Below are 26,776 nucleotides of genomic sequence, written 5' to 3'. Positions count from 1 at the left end.
CAAGTGATTCTCCTGCCTCAGCCTCCTGAGTAGCTGGGATTACAGGTGCCCACCATTACACCAAAATAATTTTCTGTATGTAGAGACAGGTTTCACTATCTTGGCCAGGCTGGTCTCGAACTCCTGACCTCATGATACCCTCACCTAGGCCTTCCAAAGTGCTGGGATTACAGGCATGTGCCACCGCACCCGGCCTATGTCTTCCTGGTTTTATATATGCATAGTAAGGAACAGTCCTTATTTAAAAATAAAAATCTATTTTGCTCTTCTAAAAGTTTAAAAGTGCTGTTGTTAATGGATCATCAGTTCACCAGTACTACTTGACTTAAAGTGTGTATTTTATGTACTTTTTAAAAGGCCAGTATTAAGACAAGCCAAACAAAAATTTCTACTCCTATTACCTGGTTTGGAAACTGTTGAAATGATGGAGGAGGAATCCAGTGTATCATATTCTGATGGAGTAAGTTGGGGGATTTTATTGTTCATTTGTTTTTGGATGTTTAAATTGTTTATTTGTTGTCATATGTTATAGAACTGAACAGAAAAGGATTTTGTAACACAAACTTTTTCCATGTTGTCAGTTGCCTGGCCTAAAATTACTTTTGTGAATTAAGGCATAAAATTTTCACTAGAGAGTCTCATGTAAATAAACTCTAATTCTTGTCATGAATCACCCTTTTTGAACTCAGATACCTCATCTGTGCTCTTCACAAAGAATAAAATACATAGTTAATTGTTGCTCTGGAAAAACTGGAAATAATTGTTACCAATTTATGTCTAAGCAAAAGCTGTTCATTTTCTCATTTTAAAAAAAATTGATTTTCTCATTTCTTATACCAGAAAAACACATCTTTGCTGTCACGTCACATTAGGAGCAAAGTTTCTTTCGCTAATAATATTTGATTACTGCCTGAAGATCTACAAGTTAAAGGCACGGGTACTATATACCTGTGAGGTGGAGTGTTTTTAGAAAATTTTTTCTATTCAGAGCAGATAGGGTATAGCTATTTTTTGTTTAGAATCTGTAAGAGGAAAAAAGAATGTTAGAGCCAGCTAAGTACTGCATTTGGTTTTGACTGAAGTAAAAATTTTTCGCCAGATAACTAACAATTAGGATTGTTAAAGAGTTGTTCACTGGAATTTGGTCTGTAAAAGGTGTATATTCTGTTGAGGGCAGATATGCTCTATCATACATGCTTTATTAACCCTCTGTTGTTTAGTGTTTAAAGTTCTATGGCTTTGAATTTTCTCTCAGGAATATTTTCAGTTACAGGTAGGGTGTTTGAATCTGGTAATTTAATTCACTTCGTGTATTTATGTGACATGTCTTATTTTCAGAATTCATAAAATTATAAATATTAAACAGCTACTATAAAAGAGATACCAAACCCATTTGCTGTTGAATTAGACAGTGGCTTTTCTTTCTTTGATTTTTATAGGCTTGAATAATTAGAAAAACAGTGTTTGCAATTACTGTCAGACTGGAATTTTCAAAATGTGAAAAGGAAAAGCAAAGTACTACCTTTGTACTTAATGAAATTGTTTCATTTTTAATAAAACAGACAGAAAATTCGCAATTAAATGTGAAGATAAGTGGCATGGAGAGAAAATCAAATGGAAGAAGAGATTCATTTTTGGCACAAACTAAGAAGAAAAAAGAAAGTATGAAACCAGCAGCCAAAGTATGTTTTTAAAAGTACACTCAAAATCAAAATTTTAAGAAAGTATATGGTAACTTTCATACAATTTTAAAAATGGGATGGAAAAGCTGTAAAAGACTAAATAAACATTGGGATTGCAGGGGAATTGAGTGCATTTGGCCTAGAAAGACTGCTGGGATAGCATGGTAACCTAGAATCTGCCTTGGGTGATGATTTCTTGTTAGGAAAGGTAAGTTTCTGTGTAATGCTTAGCAACTGTCACATTTAGTTATTCCAGGCAGCAGCCCCCTTGAGATGGAATGAGACTAGTTATGAATGACTAACATAGGTAGCACAAGAGGAAAATATTTTAGAACTTGTGTTTAGCATTGTTTTAGAACTTAACATTTTGAATAGAAATAAATAATGCCTAGATAAGACACCTGTGTTAAGCTCAAATTTGGACCTAAGTATCATGCTAGTTGCCAGTTAACTGACTGTGAGACAAAAATTCTCTTTTCCATGACCTCCAGTAAAGGTTATTCTAGAATCTTGAGATTATAGCCCTGGTGAAATGAAAAGTGTTATTTTTTTTTTTTAAGAGTAACTCTGCCGTATTTTTGAAGCTACAATAAATAAAATTAAAGCAATGGTTCCAATGAACATTAACATTGTAGTACCAAAATTGTGACTTTCACTTGACTAAGTCATGTTTCAACTTGAGAGCTGCAAATGTATTCACCTTCTGCCGTATCAGTTCATTTCCATGTGTTGGCCTGACGAACATTTTTGCCCATGTTTTGTAGTTAAGCACAGACTTGGCTACTTTGCAGAGCGGTTTAATACTTTCTATTTTCTCAGCATTTTTTAGAGGCAAAAAGAAAGTGGGGAACATTATACTAACTTGTTACTGATCATGTGTATTATGAACTTCATAATCACTATTAAAAATGGTGTCACTATTAGAAGAGAGTAATAGAAATATTGGAAAATAATTTGGAAACTAAAATGTGTATTTGTTTATTTTTTCAAATCTGCAGCTGAAACTTGAATCTTCATCTTTAAAAGTAAAGAGTGAAATTCTTTTGGAAGAAGAAAAATCTGCTGACTTTGTGTTTATACCTCCAGAAGAAAAAGATGCAAAGGAAAGAATACTAACTGAGCATCAAAAAGAAGTTCTCAAAACAAAGCGGTTTGTAGGCCTTTTATCTTGAGTTAGGTATTTGGTATTCAGGCTTAGATTTCATGCAGAAAACTATTAACTTTGTGTTTAGAACTAAAATACTATGTGTACTGAATTTTAGTGCCAAAGGTTATACTGTACATAAATGCATTTCATAATGTATAAAGCTACTTAGTAATGTGCCAAATATTTATAAACTGAATTCCTTCTTTGAGGTAGGTTGGGAGGGGAAGACAGTTTCATGGAATATTTGGGAAATAAGCATTTTAGGTCATGATTTTATAACAACTAGGATTGCAAGTTAAATTTCTTTTTACATTTTATATTTTTGAGACAGAGTCTCACTCTGTTGCCCATGCTGGAGTGCAGTGGCATGATCTGTGCTGACTGCAATCTCTGCCTCCTGGGCTAAAGTTAGATCCTCCCACATCAGCCTCCCAAGTAGCTGGGACTACAGATGGACATCACCAAGCCTAGCTAATTTTTTATTTTTTTTGTAGAGATGGGGTTTCGCCATGTTGCTCGTGCTGGTCTCGAACTTCTGAGCTGAAGTGGCCTACCCACATCAACCTCGCAAAGTGCTGGGATTACAAGCATGAGCCTGGCCATAAGTTTAATTTCTAATTGTAAGAATGTCTGATTTTTGAAGTTACTTATATACAGTTTTTTTTTTTTTCAGGTGTGATATTCCTGCCATGTATAATAATCTAGATGTTTCTCAAGATACCTTACTTACTCAGTACAGTCAGGAAGAGTCTATGTAAGTATAGAAGCCATCAAACTTTTTTATCTGTTTTATTCATTTTAAAATAATTATAAAAGCAATATTTCTTACAATAACTTATTTCAGGGAAATTCCTACTTCAACCAGAAAACCAAAGGAAGATTCTAAGATGACGATTACGGTATGTTTGGCATTTCATATTTTGGGCTTTTTAGAATCATCCTTCCATTATACAGTCTGTTAAACTGCTGAAAGGTCTGTAGGTCTTCCCTTTATTAATTTTAAGATTTACTATATGATTTCCTGTTAACTCCCATTGAGATACTAGCACAATATCAGCAGATACTTTCGTGTGTGTGTGTGTGTAAAATAAATGTACTTGGCATTTCTTGAATATTGAATATTAGGAACACAAATTATTAGGCATCTACAACTTGGAATAGCTGCCATATGTTGAATGTCAGTGGTTATCTTTGGATCACTGAAGTTTTATACTAAAGTTTTCCCAGAAAGTCAAACTTGTTTGACAGTTATTAATCTGTGTGTATGTATATATTTCTGTGCAGGAGGAGCAAATGGACAGTGACATTGTCATTCCTCAAGATGTCACAGAAGACCGTGGTACGGATGAACATCTTGAAAAGGCCTCCCTTTCAAATAATGAGTGTGGCTCTCTTGACAAAACGAGTCCAGAAATGTTGAACAGTAATAATGATGCCAGAAAAAAAGCTTTAATTTCATTAAAGAAAACATCAGTTGAATGTGCATCCAGTACAGAAAATTCTTCTATTATCAGCAGTAGTTTGGTTCCTAATGCTGCTGTTTCTGGGACTCCCCCACATCCTACAAGTCGGAGGCAAACTTTTATTACTTTGGAGAAGTTTGATGGTTCAGAAAATAGACCTTTTAGCCCATCTCCCTTGAATAATATGTTATCAACTGTTATAGTAAAAAATAACCAGGAAACCATGATTAAAACAGATTGTCCACCAAAAGCAAAGCAAAGAGAAGGGACTTTTTCAAAATCTGATTCTGAAAAAATAGTGACTGGAACTAAGAGATCAAGCCGGAGGGCTGGTAAAACTGAACAAACAGCGAATAAAAGGTCTAAGCCCATAATAAGATCTGAACAGGAGAAAAATACTGAGGAATCTGTTGAAGGCATGGTAGTCTTAGAAAATAACTCACCTGGTTTGCTTAGTCAAACAGAATGTGTGTCAGATAATCAGGTTCATCTTTCTGAATCTACAATGGAACATGACAATACAAAGCTTAAAGCAACAATGGAAAGTGTTATATTATTGGAAACTAATACTGTAGAGGAGAAAAATGTAGAAATTAATTTGGAATCCAAAGAAAATACACCTCCAGTAGTAATACCAGCAGATCAAATGGTAAATGAGGATAGTCAGGTTCAGATGACTGCAAATCAGAAAACCCTCAGGCGGTCTTCAAGGCGACGTTCAGAAGTAGTAGAGTCTACCACTGATAGCCAAGATAAAGAAAATAGTCATCAAAAAAAGGAACGACGTAAGGAAGAAGAAAAACCTCTTCAGAAGAGTCCATTGCATATAAAAGATGATGTGTTACCTAAACAAAAACTGATTTCTGAACAAACTATACAGGAGAATTTAATTGAAAAAGGAAATAATTTACATGAGAAGACTCCCGAGGAAACCAGTGCTAATGCAGAAATTGAGCAAAATAAAAAAAAGCCAGACCCTGAGAACATTAAGTCCGAGGGAGATAGTACCCAGGACATTGTAGACAAGTCCTCTGAGAAACTAGTCAGAGGCCGAACACGGTATCAAACAAGAAGAGCATCTCAGGGTTTGCTTTCTAGCATTGAAAACTCAGAATCTGATAGTTCGGAGGCAAAAGAAGAAGGTTCTAGGAAGAAGAGATCCGGAAAATGGAAAAACAAAAACAATGAAAGTGTTGAGCACTTTCAAGATCAAGAAGAGAAAGTAGTGAAACAGGAATGTATAAAAGCTGAAAATCAGTCACATGATTATAAAGCAAGTTCTGAAGAAAACATAAATGTAAAACCTCAGATTTGTGAAAAACAAGATGAAGGTAGTACTACAATGTATCAGGATTCTACAGTAACTTCAGATTTGTTGCAAGTTCCTGATGATTTACCAAATGTGTGTGAGGAAAAAAATAAAACTAGCAAATGTGTAGAATATTCCTTTGCAAGTCTAACTGTGCCAGAATCAAATCTAAGGACTAGAAATGCCATTAAGAGATTACATAAACGAGACTCTTCTGATAATTGTAGTGTGGGAGAATCCTCAAAAATGGGGACATCAGATCTTTCTTTACTTTCAGAAAAAGCTTTTCAAACACTTGAATGCCAACACAAGAGAAGTAGGAGGGTGAGGAGATCTAAAAGTTGTGATTGCTGTGGGGAAAAATCACAACCTCAGGAAGTATCACTCATTGGGTTAAAGAATACAGAAAATAACGATGTAGAGATTAATGAAACCAAAAAAGCAGATGTACAGACACCTGTAGTCACATCAGAAACTTCTCAAGCTATTCCAGATTCGGAAGGACAATTTTTAGGTGAACATCATAGTGTATATTTTCATTTGGGTCTCAAAGAGGATAATGATACTGTTAATGATTCATTAATTGTTTCTGAAACCAAATTAAAAGAAAATACTATGCAAGAATCTCCTCTTTCTGATATAAACTTTAGAGAGGAAACTTGTGATAAGGATTCTAGTGAAGCAATGTCTATGGAAAGCCAAGAGTCATCTAATGAAAATTTTGAAACTATTGGCTCGTGTTTAGGTGACTCGAAAAATGCCTCACAGGAATCTTTGGAGACAAAAGAAAAACTAGAAGAAACCCCCCAAAAGGAGCTGAGTCTAGACAATGTTACTGTTGAAGGAAGTATATGTAAAGTAACAGAATCCAACCTAGAGCAAGTAGAAACTATGGAATTGGATGTAGGAAATGAAGCTAGCTTCCCTGAACAGGAGAATACCAAAACTGAAGAAGCCGCCATAGAAGAAAATAATACAATTGATGAGTCTGAAGCAGACACAGCTAAACTGAATGCCAAAGAAGCAGCATCTGATGAATTAAATTCAGGTGTTAGTCTTTCTGATAATACTACACCTATAAAATTGAATGCTCGGACTGAGATTTCTGAACAAACAGCAGTTGGGGAACTAGGTGGAGGAAGTGATGTATATGATCCATACTCATCTGAAAAAATGAATACTGAAATAGAAAATTATGAAGAAACTATGATTGGCGAGGCAAAATCTGAAACTGGCCATGATGAAACGGAGAATGAGGACATAACTACCAAAACCTCACAGTTCGATGAAGCTGAAACAAAAATGTTGAATGTGGAAATGGACAACTTTGTTCGTGACACAGTTGAAATGAGCGCTGAAGAAGGAATCATTGACTCTAATAAAACTGAAATAAATACCGAATGTAGTAAATCTGAAGAAAAATTAGATAACAATCAAATGATAAGGGAAAGTGATATTTTACAGGAAGATCATGCTTCAGAGAAAGTGGAGGAACCATCCCAGTCTCTGACATCCGGAACAGCCATCTCTGAACTAATAATAGAAGACAATAATGCATCTCCTCAAAAACTAAGGGAACTTGATCCTTCACTTGTGTCAGCAAATGATAGTCCTAGCGGCATGCAGACACGCTGTGTCTGGTCTCCTTTGGCTTCTCCATCTACGAGCATTTTAAAGAGAGGACTAAAAAGATCCCAAGAAGATGAAATTTCATCACCGGTTAACAAGGTAAGGGGAATGAGGCTGAAAATTTAAAAACCCAGTATGTGGTTGGAACATTTTGGTCATACAGTGACTTCTGGTGAATGACAAAATATTTCAGTTGTATCACCAGTCATCTGATTATTTGCCATAATGGTTGCGAAGAAAAGGGTAGGTAGAAGAAAAGGTTTTGAAAAAAGGAGACTGAAGCCCTTTATATAAAACATCTTCCATTTTATAATACTAAAGATCTTCATGCAGCCATGCACATTTTTCACCTTTGGCAAAATTGATAAGGCTCCTACCATCTTTTATTCTCCTCGTACCATAATATCATTTGAGGATACATTTAGGAACGCAGGCAACATTGCCACTGATAAAGCAGATTTAGTAGTTGTCATGTGCTGGGACATTATTCTGTTTTATATTTTAGATACATGTTTATATAAACTCTTATTTCCAGACCATATCTAATTTAAAAATCTTGTTCCTTACTAATTTGTAAATGTGATGTTATTTATAGTTATTTATATCCCCATTTCCTCAGCTGAATTACAGATTTTTTACTTTAGAAAGATGGATTATCTGTATATCTGCTTTAGTGTCAGGCCCTGTGCCTTGCACATAGTTTGTTGAATGAATAAAAAAATAGGAAAAGTTAGGTGTATTTACATAGCATAATATGTCTTTTACTTAATAAAATAGCTGTCCTGAAAAGATGTTGAAATTCCTTAATTACTTGAACTTGGTATTTACTGTAGAATACATTTTATTTATACAAGCATGCATGTATAGATGTGACACCTTGCTTTTTGCCTATAAGAAGCACATTGAAAATGTTCCTTCAAAATTCCTGTTCCTGTTATTCATATGGTGTCTCAACTTGCAGGATAGACTGAAAATTCTTCTGAGACTCTAGAGATTAAATTATTTGTTTTTACATCAGTCGTCTTTTTAGTCCAGTAATCCCATAAAGTTATTAGAATCGGATCATACACTTTTAACTTGCCACATGCAGTTTTATTAAGTTTTTGCCACTATGCCTTTTTCACAATTTTTAGTTATTCAGAGACAGTTTAAAATACAGAAAATTAGAATGAATTGTGGTGTTAATATGATCTGTGAAGACAGTTACTAGGAAGAACTGTGCAGCTGACGTCTAGTGAAATAAGGTTTCTAAATCCTCATTCTATTTTTGGGTAACCTCATAGTGAAAACATAACGGTGCAATTTTTTTTTAAACTTTAATTTTGTTAAGTAAAATTCTGATCTGTGTTTTCAGGTTCGCCGTGTCTCCTTTGCAGATCCAATATACCAAGCAGGATTGGCAGATGACATTGATAGACGATGCTCTATTGTTAGGTCCCATTCTTCAAATAGTTCTCCCATAGGAAAAAGTGTTAAAACATCCCCTACTGCACAGTCTAAGGTAAGCTGCAGGCTTTAAAATATACATATATGTGTACAGACACAGAGTTACATGTGCATGATGTGTCATAAAATGAACTATTTGAAAAACATCTTTGTGTTGAAACATTCTTTTCATCTGCTACACAATAAGGAGAAAGGAAGAGATGGTAAGAGGCAGTAATGATCCAGCAAGTAATTGATTAGGTAGTAGATTACTCTTTTTATGTTTATTGAAATTTTGAAGAAATGATTATAATCTAAGTTGTAAAAATTGTAAAATTATAGTCATCTAGGGTTCTGAGTGTTTTTTTTTCTGTCTCCTTTCTTCTATCTAGCATAATACCACTTCAGCCAAAGGATTTCTGTCCCCAGGATCACGTAGCCCTAAATTTAAGAGCTCAAAGAAGTGTTTAGTAAGAAGTGCTTTAGTTTTCATGTCACTTTATATTTTCATGTTCAGTCAGTTGACCTCTGTTTAACAGTTTCTGAAATTTATTCTAAGATTTCAGAAATGGCGAAAGAATCAATACCATGCCCAACAGAAAGTGTTTACCCAGCTTTAGTGAACTGTGTGGCACCGGTTGACATCATTTTACCTCAGATTACATCAAACATGTGGTAAGTGGTTATTTAGGCTTCTTGCTTATATCGCAAGATGCCACTTATTTAAGAGGACTATTTGAATTCTCAGGGTTCTGATGTTTAGAACTGATTGGCATGTACACAGACGTTTTATTTTTGAAATAAAAATGCAACTGAGACGGTAAGCCAGATAAGGCAATATGAGAAATACTTAATACAATAAGATGTATGCATATTTTAGGTGCTGCGTTGAACCCTTAAATCCATCATCTTGTTTAATCCTAATAAAAACCTTATAAGGAATATGAATGCCATTTCTACTACCACCAAAACCGTACAGCTATTTAGTCATATGTAAGAAACATGAGGCTCACATACATAAAACTTGTTCATCAGGTGTTTTGTTTCTAATTAAAAATTTGTTTCCTTGGTGTTCTGAGTCTTGGAAACTTAAATGCATGCATGTAGATCATTCACTGTATCTTAATTTTTTTTTTTTTTTTTTTTTTTAAGAGGGAGTTTTGCTCTTGCTGCCCAGACTGGAGTGCAGTGGCACAATCTTGGCTCACTGCAACCTCTGCCTCCTGGGTTCAAGAATTCTCCTGCCTCAGCCTCCCAAGTAGCTGGGCCCACCACCATACCTGGCTAAGTTTTGTAATTTTAGTAGAGACAGGGTTTCACCATGTTGGCCAGGCTGGTCTTAAACTCTTGACCTCAGGTTATTCTTCCACCTTGGCCTCCCAGAGTGCTGGGATTACAGATGTGAGCCACTGTGCCCAGCCAATCATTCACTATATCTTGATTAAAATAATTCAGGTAGTTTGTGATGCCTTGAGATTGTTTCTCTTTAACGGAATTATCAGGCTATCCTTTCGTGGCATAATCCCCAATAGGAAATGAAGTGTTCTTAAACTTCTCTTTCCTTCCCTCCCCTTCCCCTTCCCCTTCCCCTTCCCCTTCCCCTTCCCCTTCCCCTTCCCCTTCCCCCCAACACGTATGCCATTGCAAAACTTCTCTGAGGAATTTAATGATTGAATAATATGTGTCAGACATACCAAGTCCATTTCTGATTAAAGTTGGGGAGGCTAGACACAGTAGCTCATGCTTTGTAATCCTAGCACTTTGGGAAGCTGAGATGGGCAGATAGCTTGAGCCCAGGACTTGAAGACCAGCATGAGCAACATGGCGAAACTGTCTTTAAAAAATAAATATATTATCTGGGCATGGTGGTGCATGCCTTTAGTCCCAGCTACTTGGGAGGCTGAGGTGGGAGGATTGCTTGACCCCTAGAAGCAGAGGATGCAGTGAGCTGAGATTGCGCCACTGCACTCCAGCCTGGGCGACAGAGTGAGACCCTGTCTCAAAAGAAAAAGTTGTTGGGGAGGGGGAACATTGCAAGGGTTGTAGGTTAGATAAAATAAAACACTGAAAGCTACACGTTATAACTAACAAGTTTTGTCTTCTTACCCTACTTAGGTTTATAACAATTAAAAAGCAATTATGTGTACTTAAGAATCATCTATTAAAGAGATGTATGTAAAGCACAAAATACGATTTTGTGCTTTAAAGATGTATGTAAACCATTCAAGATGTATGGAAAGCATAAAAGTAGTAGTAGGCTCATTCAGTTTCCAGTACTATTCATTATGTGAGACATACAGATCAGATTCAATTTTATTTTAAATTACACATACATATGCCTGTCTTCATTGTGCGCTAACATCAGTGATCGAGCTTACATGGGGAAATTCAACTTAATAAATAAAATGGTATAATTGTAATTTCCTGTTTCTGTTTTGTTCAGGGCAAGAGGCCTGGGCCAACTCATTAGAGCTAAGAATATAAAAACTATTGGTGATTTGAGTACTCTTACAGCATCTGAAATAAAAACTCTTCCTATCCGTTCTCCAAAAGTGTCCAATGTAAAAAAGGCTCTCAGAATATATCATGAGCAGCAGGTAAAAACTTAGATGTTAGTGCAATGTGTGTATTAATATGATTTAGCAATATAGTTACAGAAGTTTGTTGAAGCATCACTTTATAATGGCAGAGGGAAACTGGTTCATTTATTTTGTACTATCTTTATGTAATACACCTCAGATATATTTTTAATTGTTTTCTCTTTGAGTTTTCTTCAACCTCTTCTCTCTTTGATTTCCACCAGTCAGTATTTGATTCCATGTCTGCTACTGGTAAAATCTGGATGTTCAAATCCAAGCATCTACCAAAACCATACAGATTTGTAGGTCACCATACTTTGATTTTGATGTCTAGCACATTTGTGACTTATTTTTCTTGTCCTTCCTGTCAGTGTTGTGCACATGAATATTTTGGGTCATAAGCATTTTTTAACATACTGATGAAAACTAAGATTCTTCCCCACTAGAAAACTGTATACAGAAAATTTTGCATATAATTTCAGAAGGATTCACAGACTCTGCTGAAACCCATTCAGAGACCCTCTATTCATTGACACTACAGGTTGAGTATTCCTTAGGTGAATTGCTTAGGACCAGAAATATTTTGGACTTCAGATTTTTTTTTTTTTTTTTGGGTGGGGGGATATTTGCATTATACAGCTACTTGGCAGTTGAACATCCCCGATTCTGGAAATCCAAAATGCTCGTTAGAGGATTTGGGCATCATGGCAGTGCTCAAAAAGCTTCAGATTTTGCATTTTGGGATTACGCACACTCAACCTGTATCAGAAGTTGTGAATAAATGAAAAAACAGAGTAAGCAGTGTTCTGAATCAGAATTTCTCAGACCTGAGGTTTGCCAGCTACTGAAGACTTCTGCTGCATTCCTGAAGGTCCTTGATTTTGTATTAATTTATTTGTGATTTTCTAAACATTTGTTAACCCGTTACTCATGAGAGAAAACCAAAAAATAGTAATTTTCTGTCCCAGATTAAGTTTAGTTTCTAAAGTATTTTATTCAGTTTCTGTGAGTCTTGGGAAAGTCTGTGAGGATTACGTTTTTTTAACAGCTTTATTAAGAGATAAGAGTTACATCGTATAAAATTCACCTTCCCTTAGTGTGCAGTTAGTTTTGAGTATATTCACAGTGTTAAATAACATTCCACATGAATCTTTTTTTATCACGCAAAGAAGAAACTCTCACCCATTAACTGTCACTCCTCATTTCCACTGCCCAGCCATGTCTACTTTTCCTCTATGAATTTGTCTATTCTGGACATTTCATAAAAGTGGGGTCATACAACCTGTGATCTTTTTTAACTAGCTTCTTTGACTTAGCATAATGTTTTCAAGGTTTATCCATGTTGTAAAATTTCCTTTTTGAGGTAGAATAATATCTCATTATATATATATACACATATATATATATATATATATATATATATATATATATATATATATATACACACACACACACCACGTTTTGTTTATCCAATTGACAGACATTTGGATTGTTTCCACCATTTTGCTGTTATGAATAACACTACTATGTCTACAAGTCTTTATATGGATAGATGATTTCATTTCCCTTGGATATATATAACCAGAGGTGGAATTGCTGAGTCATATGCTTACTGAACTTATTTTCAGAAAGTTAACTTTTTGAAGTATTTTCTCAATCAGTGGTCCATAGGTCCTAGGAACACTTAGGACAATTGTATTCGGGGTTTTTTGTTTTGTTTTGTTTTGTTTTACTTGTCGCCCAGGCCTACATTAGAGTGGCATGATCTCGGCTTGCTGTAACCTCCACCTCCCAGACTCAAGTGATTCTCCTCCGTCAGCCTCCTGAGTAGCTGAGATTACAGGCACTTTAATTTTTGTATTTTTAGTAGAGACGGGGTTTCACTATGTTGGTCAGGCTGGTCTTGAACTCCTGACCTCAAATGATCTGCCCGTCTTGGCCTCCCAAAGTGCTGGGATTACAGGCATGAGCCACTGTGCCCAACCAAAAAATTGTATTCTTTTAAAAAAATTTCACGTTTTTAACCTTGGAAATCTCTGCTATAGACTTTTTTACACTACATTCTTGAACTTGGGAAGTAGAATGTAATTTTCTCAGCTGCTATGGCTATATTTCTTGAGAAACCATTATGAAATATTGTTAAATCCTAACCCTCTCTCTGAGGAAATACTTTGTAATGCTAAATTTTGTGTAATTAGAACATACTTTCTTGGCAGTATTAGGTCTTAATTGTGATGGGTGGTAGAATATAGGTTCTATACAATATGTTTTCTAGTGTTTGTACTGTTCCTCCTATTAAAAGTAAATTTCATAGTGTTCATTTTTTGCTTTTTTTCTGCTCCAACTGTGTAATCAAGGTGAAGTCTCGTGGACTAGAAGAGATTCCAGTTTTTGATATTTCTGAAAAAACAGTAAATGGAATGGAAAATAAATCTTTGTCACCTGATGAAGAAAGACTTGCCTCAGGTATATTTTAGCAAAGTGGGATAATTTTACTTAGAAAATCAGCTGACTTTCTTGAAGTATTTTGTTGTTATGTTTTCAGTTTTAGTCTAGTTTGACCATGCCTTATTTTTTTTTTAACAATTATTTTGTGTTTACTGTGAAGCATATGAAAAACTAACCGAATGGACATCAAATGTGTGTGTCTGCTTGTTTTTCTTGTCAACTTCTACTCCATCAAGGGCTCAAGGATATAAACTATATACTTTATGTTCTAATTGTGTTAAGTAGTTACGCATTTTAAAATTTCTTCAATAGCACATAGTAATCTTTATGGGAATAGCACAGAATAATAAGCTATGATAGGTTGGGCATGGTGGCTCACACCTATAATCAGCACTTCAGGAGGCTAAGGTGGGTAGATCTCTTGAGGTCGGGAATTCCAGACCAGCCTGGGCAACATGATGAAATCTGTCTCTACTTAAAAATACAAAAATTAACTGGGCATGATGGTGCACACCTGTAATTCCAGCTACTTGGGAGGCTGAGGCAGAACCACTTGAACATGAGAGGCGAAGTTTGCAGTGAGCCCATATTGCACCACTGCACTCCAGCTTGGGTGACAGAATGAGGCTCCATCTCAAAATAATAAATAAGCTATGGTAGATTTTTCTGTCAGCTTGTCTCCTTGAAGAGTGAGATACCTTAGCCTGCTGTCTCCATTTGAAATCTAGGCACTTTGCCTAACTCAAAAGATGGTCTAAATAATTTAGCTTTTGTCTGGTATAGGTTTAATTGTGCTTTTCTTCTCTTTTAGATACAGTTGATACTGTTGCTTTAGAAACTCCGTTATCCAAAAATCTTGTGGCACAGATTAGTGCTCTTGCGCTTCAACTGGATTCAGAAGATCTTCATAATTATTCAGGAAGCCAACTATTTGAAATGCACGAGAAACTAGGTACTATGGCAAACTCTATAATGAAAAATCTACAGTCACGTTGGAAATCACCACCCCGTGAAAATTCTGTTTAGTATTTTAAGAAAAAATTGAAAAAAAAAATTTTTTTTTCTTAAACATCACTGGATTTCTTGATGGAGGAAACAAGTTCTGAAATAATAGCACAATTTCAAAGAAGAGACTGTTTGCAAAGTTGATAACATTTGAAACCTTGAAGGACAGTGAGTTATTATGTAAGTTCAATTTTGTAAGTTCATTATATAAGATCTTTTTTTTAATATATATTTTCTTGGCTGCTATGTGTGGTTTTTCAGGAAATTTATCTTTCTGAGACGTGAAAGCAAAAACTAGAAACAGAACTATACATTTTATTTCACACTTTCTTAAACCCATGCATATTCTAGTGAAACATGTAAAATAAGTAAAATTGAACATTTTTCTTTGAATTTTTGCTGAACTGATAAAGGTGTTTATACTTTTTGTTTGTTTGTTTGTTTGTTTAATTCATGTTTGTTGGGCCTGAGGTTTAGGAAATTTATTGTTGATTAAAAACCTCAAACGCAATGCAAAAGAATTGGAACTTTTCCTGCAGATGTCTACTTTGGACAGCTTTCAAGAAAAATGCGAAAAGTTTCAACTTCTGGGGGTAAAAACATTAATGGAGAATTTACTAAGATTTTATTCATTTGCATTAGCAAATATTCGTGCAGCAGCAGTTGACTGTTCACTTTTAAATGCATGATTGTACATTATGTATAGACGACAATGTTTTTAATTTATAAATCATTCTTTGTTAATTGCATGGGTTTTTCTGCAGCTTATTGTGAATACCTTGGTTCTGTTCAATAGAAACATTTTGTATATATTAAATACTGAACTATCAGTATGGACAGTAGAAGTGCTTCATGGGCTTGCTGCACATATTTATAGGAGTCTGTATCTGCAAGTACAACAAATAGTTTTGTACTTAGTTAACAGTCTTAGTTAAAACATGTTTATTTTCTAAAAGTATCCAGAATAAGTAAAATTATAGAACTAAGAAAATGTTACACAACTTTGCTGTTAATACCCTTACCTCCTCATTATTTTTGGTTTGGAAGAGGGTATCAGCCACTAGAAAGTGTGCCTCATTATGTTTCTTAAAGTTAGTTTCAGTATTTCACTGCAAGTTGGACTGTACGAAATCTAAAGTTGATCTGATTTTTTCACCTTCAACTAAAAGCAAACTTTGAAGAAATTTGAAACTATTGTTTTTAATATGTGTATGTTTTGCCTAGGTTTTTTTTTTTTAATAGGGAATGTAATTAAAACCTTTATAAATGTTACCAACTAATATTAGTGCCTGACTCCCATATTTGTTTCATCTTTTTTAACTGAGATTATCTCTATTTGTTCTCTGAATAGAACGAGTGAGTGATCTCAGTTTTCACATTTTATTCCGAAGCTAATCCCTACTTAGCAAGGCACATAATCTACAGCAAGTCATAGAAAGTTTAATCCTTGTGCCTAGTTAGCTCTCCCATATTCAGGGATCTCTATAAAAGTAGTTACCTTTTTTCATCATCAGCCCCTATAAAAGTTGGTGTCTTTCATCATCATAAATTCATCATAATCACAGATATTTTTGGGTCTAAATAATATATTTATATACCAATGATGATTTTATAAAGATATTCTGGGATCATTGAACTAAGGATTACGGATTGAAGTAACTAATGAAAAAGACTAATTTCTTTAAAAAGAATATAATTATGGTTTACATTGTACATCATTTATTTCTCAAATTACTAAGGAGGAGGTACACATGAATTTTTAGTAACAGATATGAATAAGCAGGTATGTATATGTGTTTGGGGCAGAGGGGAGCAGGTTTCTTTAACACACTTGAGAATTAAAATTAGCTCATTTCGTGATTATGTGCCTTAACGTTTGTGTGAACTCAACTTGATTGAATTAAGTTCTTGGGAAGCCAAATAGTAATAGCAGAAAATGTGCCCAAAATGAGTAACATATACTTAAATCACTGGATTTTATATAAACACAGATACTAATTTAAAAAACATTGTAGTTTAGTAAGTTTACATTTAAAAATATTTGGGAGCAGACAGTCTTCCTTTTGCTGTGGCTGTAATTATTTTTGGCACCTTATTTGCAATATTCTTCCCTTAAAGTTTCCTGCAAATTCCCTGTTAGTAATTCCTAAATAGCAAAACATTAATATTCCATGATCAGCTCCACTGTGTTGTTGTCTCACTATTAAAATGGAATCTGTTTTTTCAGATCTTTTCTAATGGTTAATAAAACAAATGTCAGATAATAACAAGAACACTCAAATGTGGTGTCTTAATTATCTTACGCATGTCTAAGAAGAAACTGGTGGCATACAGGAGTGTAGTATCTTTTCTTTTTTTCAGACAGAGTTTCACCCTTGTTGCCCAGGCTGGAGTGCAGTGGTGTGATCTCAGCTCACTGCAACCTCTGCCTCTTGGGTTCAAGTGTTTCTCCTGCCTCAGCCTCCTGAGTAGCTAGGATTACAGGTGCACACCACCAGGCCTGGCTAACTTTTTTGTATTTTTAGTAGAGAGGGGGTTTCACCATCTTGGCCAGGCTGGTCTCGATCTCCTGACCTCAGGTGATCTGCCCGCCTCGGCCTCCCAAAGTGCTGGGATTATAGGCATGAGCCACCGCACCCAGCCCATAATTTTCATATCTATGAAATCTATTTTGGATTCTATAGTGGATTTAAATTTTCGGCATTCAGTGACCTCATTGTCAAGGCTGCTCTGCCACTTGAACAGGTTTGAAAACCATTGTTGAATCATAAGAAAGTTTGCTCCAATTCCAAATACTTAAAGGATGAGTCAGGTTAAATAATGCTATTGGATAATACAGTCAAAAACAGGATTTAAACCCGAACATTAAAAGCATGATTGAAGGCCAGGAGGGTATATCACTTGAGACCAGGAGTTCAAAACCAACCTGGCCAATATGGCAAAACCTTGTCTGTACTGAAAATACAAAAATTAGCCCAGCACATTGGTACACACTTGTACTCTCAGCTGCTTGGGAGGCTGAGACGAGAACTGGTTGAATCTGGTACATGGAGGTTGCAGTGAGCTGAGATCATGCCATTGCACTCCAGCGTGGGTGACAGAACGAGACTCTCAAAAAAAAAAAAAAAAAAAAAAAGGAGGGGGGAGATAACATAGCCCATGGATTTATTATTTATTTATTTATTTTTTGGCTGTACAGCTTGAAGGTAAGATAGTCAAGGACTCTGTTTCATATTTAAACATAAATATGTGAAGAGTAAGTCATGAGGCAAGAAACAAAATTGGAGGGAAATGGTGGGAATTGTGAATATTTAAGTGAAGTTTTATTTTTCAAGGTAAAGGAATGAGAATAGAATAAGTGCTTTTTAAGGAGAAAGTATAAATGAATCAATATTTTTTCTTCCAACTTTGACTTTAATTCAGTAAGAAAGGCCTAGGTTTCATCTCATATTCTTCATAATTGATTTTCAAGAAAGTAATTTGTCAATTCAGCCTAGGAGGCTATAAAATAGCAATTGTTGACATTAGACTAAAAGGTGGGGGGCGGAGACTGTTTCTTCACTGCTGCAAGCCATGTCCATCTTGTTCCTAAGCCATCAGAAATGTTTGTACTTTGTATACAAACATTAGAGTGAAGTTTTGATTTTTAACATAGTGCTTCTGAAACTTGGATGTGCATATGAACAAGAAGATTCTGATTCACTAGGTCTGCAATGAGCCCCAAGAGTCTTCAGCGTTAGACACAGTTCCAAGTGATTCATACAGATGCCTGTGGACTGTCCTGGTAGATGGGCCTAAGAGGCTTCAGGCTGTATATTAGGTTTTGGTAGCTCGAGCAGATTCAAGTCCTTGATAACTGTCAAGTTTATGAATTGGGGATGCAGACTGGTTTTGAAGTTTACAGCTAAAGTTCAAAAATTTTAAGAAAGTTAAGGGTAGATTTTTGCTTCTTTAAGGGCATTTTTGAAATATGGAAGACTTATTTTTTAAATAGACTAAGAATTTCATGTTATAAAGAATTATTGATAAGGCAAATTAGACAGTATTTTATGAATATTTGTGCGTTATGGTTTATTAATATAAAAGTCAATTTCTAAGTGTTAGAAATACATTTAGTCTCTAAATCTTGCCTTCTATATGGATTATCATTATTTTATTAATGTGGAAAATCAACACTACCCCTAATATAAATCTGGCAATTAAATTTGGTAGTGCTATAATGAAGAAGTCAGTCTAGTGCAGATACACCCTGTCATTTGGATGTAGACCTCTGGTGACTTAATTTTCTGTTACATTACATGGTTGAAAATTCCTGTTTCATTATAAAGTGGAATTTGAAAGAGTTGAATAATTTGATTCTCAAAAAGCAAGTTTTTCTTGGAATTCGGTTAAGGTGTTAGATTTTCCTCACATATTTAAATGGTCTGTAAGAACTACACTGAAGGCACTAAGGAAAATGTAGCTGAAAGTTAAGTCATAGGTTTTAAAAATTTATCAAAATTTATCAACAGCTCTGTAAAACATCGGGTTTCGTGGTTTCTGATGTTTAGTTAATAAGTCTATTATGTGTCAGGCTTTATATATTGCTCTTTGCAAGTAGCCATTAAAATCTGAGTAATTGAAGTTTGAATATCTATAAATATTTAATATAGTAGTCTAAATAGAGTTGTGAGAATTTACTCAGTTCTGAAATAGAATGTTAAATTTTCTTATGTGGTCCTAATCATTTTTTTTCTTTACATACTAAGCCTTTCTTTCTCCAAAGAGCAATTAAAACCAAATATGACATGGTAAGCTGTAAATACCATTGGAATAAAAGATAACCCCCTCATCTTATCTAAAAAATTGAAGGCAGTATTTTCCTTTGTTGATATATCAAGTGAGGAAAAAAAAGTCTAACTTTTGTACTCTACTTATAGCAGAGGGGATATTTTGGCCACACTATGCCAATTTATAATTATAGATAAAGCTAAATTTACTAGACAGCAAGCTTATATGCTGATGGAAATTGAGGCACTGAGAAGAATGGAAAACGCAGATTAAGCTGGAATTTTAATGCATAGTCCATTTTAGTATAGAGGCAAGCTGTTTCTTAAATGGATAGACAACATGTAACTAGGAAGATCACCTTCAAAGTAAAGTGTCATGGAACTGGAACTAGAGTATAGTGTAATATTTTGGTACATAATTGAATAGCTAACAAGTGTCTAAAGAGTTTTTTATTTTTATAGGTTAGGAATTTTCCAAAAGAAAATAATTGAGCAAAATTGGTTTTGAGTATAGAAACTGAAAAATCGCAGTCTTAACTCCTAAGTTTTTTACAGAGCACAGGTTGGCAAACTGTAGCTTGCCACCTGTTTTTTGTGCTGCCTGTGAGCTGAGACTGGTTTTTACACTTTTTTAAGGGTCAAGAAAGTCAAGAGAGGGAGGATATATTGTGACACATGAAAACAAATTGAAATTTCAGTCACCAGAAATGAAGTTTTATTGGGACAGCTATGCTCATTTACATATTGTCTTTAGCTGCTTTCCTGCTCCAGTGGCTGAGTTCAATAGTATAACAGAGTCTGTATGGCTTGCAACAGGTAAAATACCATCTGACCTTTTGCAGAATTTGTCGATCCCTTTTATGGTTGATAGGTTTGTTCAGATATGGCATGTTAGTCCATTTAATTACTTGCTTCTAGCTGGCAGAGTGAGGTCTTGATTACTTAATTTCTATTACCCTTGTATTTTCCAAAATGGCTTCTCTTGATTTTACTTACGTGTTTTACTATTGCTTAAATTACACAGATACTAGGAAACACTAGTACTTTATAAATACACTTCTTTTTCTACTTAAACTCTCAAACTATAGTTACGTATTTGCCATGAAGTTAAGGGACCCTGATGGTCTGTGAATTGTCAGTTGTTTCAGCACTACCCCCTGTGGATAGATCTGCCTGATAGCACTTAGAAAAAGACTGATAGAAGCCAAATCAATCATTAGCTTTATATTGTTGTCCCCATCAATTGGTAAACTCTAAGAGAGCTTAGTTTTACATTCACAAAATATTTATATTTGATAAGTCTTAAAAATGATTTAAGTTGAGACTTAACAGAAGTACTTGTTCATTCCTCACTTACCTGCAAATAATGGAAATAATGGTGCAGGTTTTTTTTTTTTTTCAATTTTGTAATGCTTATGCTAGGGGTCCCAAACCCCTAGGTGGCATTAGATTCTCACAGGAGCATGAACCCAGTTGAGAACTGCACATGCCAAGAGATCTAGGTTGTGTGCACCTTATGAGAATCTAATACCTGGTGATCTGAGGTGGAACAGTTTAACCCTGAAACCATCTCCCCCAACACCTCCATCTGTGGAAATTGTCTTCCACGAAACTGTTCCCTGGTGCCAAAAAGGTTAGGGGACCACTGCTTTATACGATGTTTGAAGCAGGCACACTTAAAGTTACTGTTTCTGGTTCTTTATGACTGTTGAGGGGGGCAGAATCTTTGTTTGAGTCACAGTGAAACTTTTCATGCATCAAGAGTTGACTGTTACCACTTGGCAATGGAAACTGGATGTTGAAACATTTTTAAAGAAATGCACTTTTACCTGAAATAAAATTATATAAACTAAACCCTGGTATTTGTTTTTTGTTGTCTACACTTTGATTTTTTGTTTTGTTGTTTTAGTGAGATCTGAAATGAGTGTGAATAGCGTAATTCAGATACCACAGAGTGTACATTGTATTCCTCTACACACATAAACCATTTATTTTCTTTTTCCCCTTTTATGGTCTGCTTTTTAATCACACAGATTTTCTGTTTTATTCATAGTTTTATGGGTTCCACTGGCATCTAAATCCAGAAGTGGTGATTTTTATTTTTTTATGAGTTCAGTTTTTTATTGAACATGTTACAAGAGGTTTAGTCAAATGAAGCCTGGGTAGATGCAGGAGAGCTTGGAGAGAGAGTTCACATGGTGTGGGCAAGGGCAGAGCTGGCACTGCCAGGCTAGCCACCAGATGAAGTAAATACCTCATCCCACCATCACCGTAGCTTCCTCTGCAGGACTAAGCACCTTGGTGGCAGCTGAAGAAAAGCTCCATAGTTGTAAGAAGAAAAAAAAATCACAACAATGAGGTACTAATAATGATGTTGAAAAACTGTATTAGTTTTCTGGTGTTGCTGTAATAGTACCACAAACCTAATAACTAAACTGCAGAAATGTATTGTCTCAGTTTTGAATGGTAGAGGTCTGAGATACAGTATCAGCGGGGTTTGTTCCTTCTAAGCACGGTGAGGAAGCATCTGTCCCATACCTCTCCCCAGCTAGCTTTCTGGGGTGATTTGCTGGCCATTTTTGGCACATAGAGGTATTTCCCCAATCTCTCATCTTCATACGACTTTTTCCCTGTGTGCCTGTTTATTTGTCCAAATTTCCCAAATCCAACAAACACCAAAGCTGTTGGATTAGGGCCTCATCTTAATTAACAGCTCTGCAAGGATCCTATTTCCAAGCTTGCATTCTGAGGCCTTGGAGGTTAGGGCTTAACATGAATTTGGGGGTGGGAGGGTGGGACACCATACAGCTCATACATTTGAGTAAGATTTGGTTGAGATGTAACCCATAGACGTAATTTCTCCCTTTTGTAGTTTCTTGAAGATGGCTCTTTGCAGCCTACGTGGTAGTGGAGATACATACAAAGGACTTCCCTGCTATCGTTGGACCAACAAGCACAAGCAGATGGCAGGAAGATTAGAACATTGGATATTGATTGCCAGTTTTTAAGGTGTGTTAATTTTGTTGTGATTAATGTTTTAAGAGTCCTTTGTAAGATACACACTGAAAGGTGATTAGTAGGATTCACTATAAGGTACTGAGAGGAGGGCATTGGTGGGGTGAAGAGGAAACAAGATTAACTGAGTTGATCATTTTTGAGGCTAGTTGGTGCATGCAGGAGGATTCTCTACTTTTATATATACAGTCATCTCCCAGTATCCATGGGGTATTGGTTTCGGGACCATCCCCACCATGTGAATGTTCAAATTTCTAATGTAAAATGATGTGATATTTGCATATAACCTATGCATATCCTCTCACATACTTCAAATCAGGGTTCTCCAACCCACTGGCTGCTGAGTGGTACCAGTTCTTGGCCTGTTAGGAAAGACTGTACAGCAGGAGGTTGAGTGGCTGGTGACCAAGCATTACCACCTGAGCTCTGCCTCCTGTCAGCTCAGTGGCTGCATTAAATTCTTCATGAACTGCATATGTGAGGGATCTAGGTTGTGTGCTCCTCATGAGAATCTAATGCCTGATCTGTGGTAGAACGGTTTCATTCTCCAACCCTGTCCTCGTTCTATGGAAAAGTTGTCTTCATGAAACCTGTCCCTGCTGCTAAAAAGGCTGGGGACCTGTGCTTTAAATCATCTCTATATAATACCTAATATAATATAAATGTTATATAAATATACTATATTGTTTAGGGACTAATGACAAAGTCTGTAGCTGTTCTGTACAAATGTGACCTTTTTTTTCCTGTATATTTTGGATTCATGATTGGTTGAATCTGTAGATGTGGAACCCAAGGATATTGGAAAGCCAGAACTGCACACTGAACGTTTTCCAAGCTTTAAGGAAAAATCTGTGAGACAAAAGTTCTGTTTTTCTTTGCAATAGCAACTGCAAAGTGTACCTTGGCAAACTGATAAAGTAAATAGGAAATTTAAAACTAAACCAGCCAGGCCAGGTCCCATGGCTCAGGCCTGTAATCCCAGTACTTTGGGAGGCTGAAGTGGGTGGATCACCTGAAGTCAGGAGTTTGAGACTAGTCTGGCCAACATGATGAAACCCTGTCTCTACTAAAAATACAAACATTCGCTGGGAGTGGTGGTGCACACCTGTAGTCAGCTACTTAGGAGGCTGAGACAGGAGAATCTCTTGAACCCATGAGGTAGAGGTTGCAGTGAACTGAGATTGGGCAACTACACTCCAGCCTGGGCGGCAGAGCGAGACTCTATCTCAAAACAAAGAAAAAACCAGCTCGTTGTAATGGAGATAGCAAAAACTGTAGTGTTGCAAAAGATCTGGGAGTTGGAAATCACACTGGGATTATTGCCTAACTTGCATTTTTATCCAGTTTAAGGTAAGATGGAAGACTTGGGAGCAGGAGAGTAGCAATCTCTCACACTGTTATGATGGTTAGGCATAATCTGCCTTCTCTTGGGTCTGTAAATTCCCTAAGGGCACCAGCTATCTCTTGTTCTTCAGTTGAGCTTCAGCGTCTAACCCAGTGCTTGGTGTACAGGTGTATTTTGGTCATTCGCAAGTAAGTGCATTCTTCACAAGATCATTTTCTTCCTGTGAGTCTCATGAGACACACAAGAAGCTTGTAGACCGCTTTACTATAGCTGTAAAGTTACAGGGACTTAGCTGCATTCTAGGAAGAACAGTCTGTAAGCTTAAGCATTAAGCCATATGGTTGTCTCTCCTCCCTTTGCCCTTGCCATATGCTGCCATCCTACTGGATACAGATGGGAAAGCTCCCCTGAAGTTAGGATGGGAGTCCACAGGTTTTCTTAAAACCGTAGGAGAAGCTTGCTGAATGCAAGTATAGATAGAGTTTTGAGACCGTTTACTCTTGTGCTAACACATTTTTTAGATTTAGGTAATTTTATGTGGAATTTGCTCCATTGAATTTTTATAGGTAGATAATAAAACCATTAAAAATAATGCTCATTCCATCCACAGAGTGTTGCATATTTAGAGGTTTTATTAGTTGCTGGTTTGTATTGACTAAGTTTTATAATTTCAGAACTGAATTAGAATAAGCATTAGCAATCAGTAGGCAAGGAAGAAGTGACTATCTCTGCTATTCTTCCTTTAATGTGTTTGGCATATTCAAAAATCTGGTTTAGAAAAGAAATAATGTTAAAACATGTTTATAATGGAGAAAGACTCTAGGCACAGAAATAATATTGCAGAAACTTAAAATGTCTATTCTGCAACTTATTTTCAAAACCAAAGGAAAAAGGATGGTACTACCATAAATTACGTTGACACAGAAAAACCATAGGCAGCTTGAAAACTTAGGTAACAGTGGAGAGTCTACACTGAAACCTTCACTGCATAGGTCCTGCAGGCAAGTGTGATGCTTTGAAATGTCTAAATAGCTTCAACGTAGTTGGCTGGGAGCATTCCGGTCCTGCCAGTCCTCTGCACAGTGCCATACATCCAACCTTCATCAATAGCTTGAACATTTATGATAGCATCTCCATCTTTGAAGGACACTTCATCTGCATCCGCAGCCATGTAGTCATACATGGCACGAAAGATTTTCTGTTCATGGAATGAAAAAAGGGGAAATATGATATGTTGGATTTGCAACAATTAACACATACATCTATTTGTAAGATCTCTTCATGACTTACTCCACAAACTTAAGTTGAGCAAAAGTAAAAGGAACCCACAAAATAGGAAATACTTGCAAATCATATATCTGATTGGTGATTAATATCCAGAATATATAAAGAAATAAAACTCAGTGCCCCCCCCACCAAAAGAGGCAAAGGATATGAATAGACATTTGTCCAAAGAAGATAGACAAATAGCCAAAAAGCACACAAAAGGATGCTCAAAATTCTTAGTCATCTGGAAAATGTAGATTCTTTTTTTCTTTCTTTTTTTTTGAGACAGAGTCTCGCTCCGTTGCCAGGCTGAAGTGCGGTGGTGCGATCTTGGCTCAGTGCAACCTCTGCCTCCCCGGTTCAAGCAATTTTCCTGCCTCAGCCTCCTAAGTAGCTGGGACTACAGGCACCTGCCACCACACCCAGCTAATTTTTGTATTTTTAGTAGAGAGCGAGTTTCACTATGTTGGCTAGGATGTTCTCAATCTCTTGACCCTGTAATCCGCCTGCCTCGGCCTCCCAAAGTTCTGGGATTACGGGCGTGAGCCACTGAGCCCAGCCAGAAAATTTAAATTGTTAAAACCACAATGAGATACCGCTTCACACGTGCCAGTACTGTGATAATAAAAAAGAGACAATATAGCTGGGCATGGTGGCGCGTGCCTGTAATCCCAGCTACTCAGGAGGCTGAGGCAGGAGAATTGCATGAACCCAGGAGGCGGAGGTTGCGGTGAGCCGAGATTGCGCCATTGCATTCCAGCCTGGGTAACAAGAGTGAAACTCCGTCTCAAAAAAAAAAAAAAAAAAAAAAAAAGAAAAAGAAATTATAGTTACAAAATGCCCTTGTTTTTGTCCTGATCCATCATGGTCACTTAGGAACAATGTCTCAAGTGTCTGGTATATGACATGTGTCTCTCCAGTGGTAAAATATTTGGCCTTCTGTTGAGGGGAGACTAGACTCTGGACCTGTTTTTCTCTTACTTCTCTAAAGAATAAAATATTTCCTAAAATTTATTTGAAATATCTTCCAAGGAAGCCGCTCTTCAGAAATGCTTATTTAAAACTCCCTAAGGTCAGTGTCCAGGCACCACAGGATGCAGCATCAATCACTGACCAAACCCTGTTTATAATTTGAAATGTTTTCTTGCTGGGTGCAGTGGCTCACACCTGTCTTCATGTGGAGATGACATACCCAGTCCCAGATAATGTATCCACAGCAGTGAAGGGTGGGGTCATTAATTGTCTCTACTAAAAAGACAAAAAAATTAACTGGGTGTGGTGGTGCATGCCCAACTACTCGGGAGGCTGAGGCGAGAGAATTGCTTGAACCTAGGAGGCGGAGATTGCAGTGAGCCGAGATTGTTTACCAGAAAGTACCTTCGTTAAAGCATATAAATTGGCCAAGCGTGGTGGCTCACGCCTGTAATCCTAGCACTTTGGGAGGCCAAGGTGGGTGGATCACCTAAGTTCAGAAGTTCAAGACCAGCCTGGCCATCATGGTGAAACCCCATCTTTATTTTTTTAAAAAAGTAAAAATATATATATCTAGATAGATAGATAGATAGATTTATGCCTTATATAGCTATGTAATATTTTTTCAACTTGCTTTACTGAGTCATGAGGCTAATAAATTTGTGTAAATTATCTAAAAAAAAAAAAAAGACAATAACAGATACTAGGATGTGGGGAAATTG

At 36.2% G+C, this 26,776-nt stretch overlaps 2 protein-coding genes across 7 annotated transcripts in view; one reads left to right on the top strand and one right to left on the bottom strand.

Annotated features, from left to right (window-relative positions):
* Nucleotides 1-26,776, top strand: part of RIF1 (replication timing regulatory factor 1) — an 88,330-nt gene that overhangs the window by 49,583 nt on the left and 11,971 nt on the right. For 4 of the 6 annotated variants that reach the window (XM_074399701.1, XM_074399698.1, XM_074399699.1 and 1 more), the window contains exons 25-37: nt 358-460; nt 1,563-1,682; nt 2,681-2,832; nt 3,503-3,583; nt 3,674-3,728; nt 4,114-7,329; nt 8,585-8,731; nt 9,048-9,125; nt 9,215-9,330; nt 11,099-11,252; nt 13,592-13,700; nt 14,494-14,867; nt 22,329-22,465. In XM_074399701.1, the coding sequence (XP_074255802.1) occupies nt 358-460; nt 1,563-1,682; nt 2,681-2,832; nt 3,503-3,583; nt 3,674-3,728; nt 4,114-7,329; nt 8,585-8,731; nt 9,048-9,125; nt 9,215-9,330; nt 11,099-11,252; nt 13,592-13,700; nt 14,494-14,708 (4,546 nt within the window). In that variant the 3' untranslated portion in view covers nt 14,709-14,867; nt 22,329-22,465. Of the gene's footprint in view, nt 1-357; nt 461-1,562; nt 1,683-2,680; nt 2,833-3,502; nt 3,584-3,673; nt 3,729-4,113; nt 7,330-8,584; nt 8,732-9,047; nt 9,126-9,214; nt 9,331-11,098; nt 11,253-13,591; nt 13,701-14,493; nt 21,311-22,328; nt 22,466-26,776 lie in introns of those variants that run through there. The other 2 variants (XM_074399702.1, XM_074399700.1) reach the window with 2 other exon arrangements.
* The window catches only part of NEB (nebulin), a 221,979-nt gene continuing 219,631 nt past the window's right edge, over nt 24,429-26,776 (bottom strand). Inside the window, 1 exon segment of the mRNA XM_074399695.1 lies at nt 24,429-25,014. Coding sequence (XP_074255796.1) covers nt 24,841-25,014 — 174 coding nt within the window. The 3' untranslated portion in view covers nt 24,429-24,840.

The sequence above is a fragment of the Saimiri boliviensis genome, chromosome 5, assembly GCF_048565385.1.
Source record: "Saimiri boliviensis isolate mSaiBol1 chromosome 5, mSaiBol1.pri, whole genome shotgun sequence".
NCBI lineage: Eukaryota > Metazoa > Chordata > Mammalia > Primates > Cebidae > Saimiri > Saimiri boliviensis.
The sequence above is the reverse complement of the archived record's forward strand: the minus strand, read 5'-3'. Positions and strand labels throughout refer to the sequence as shown.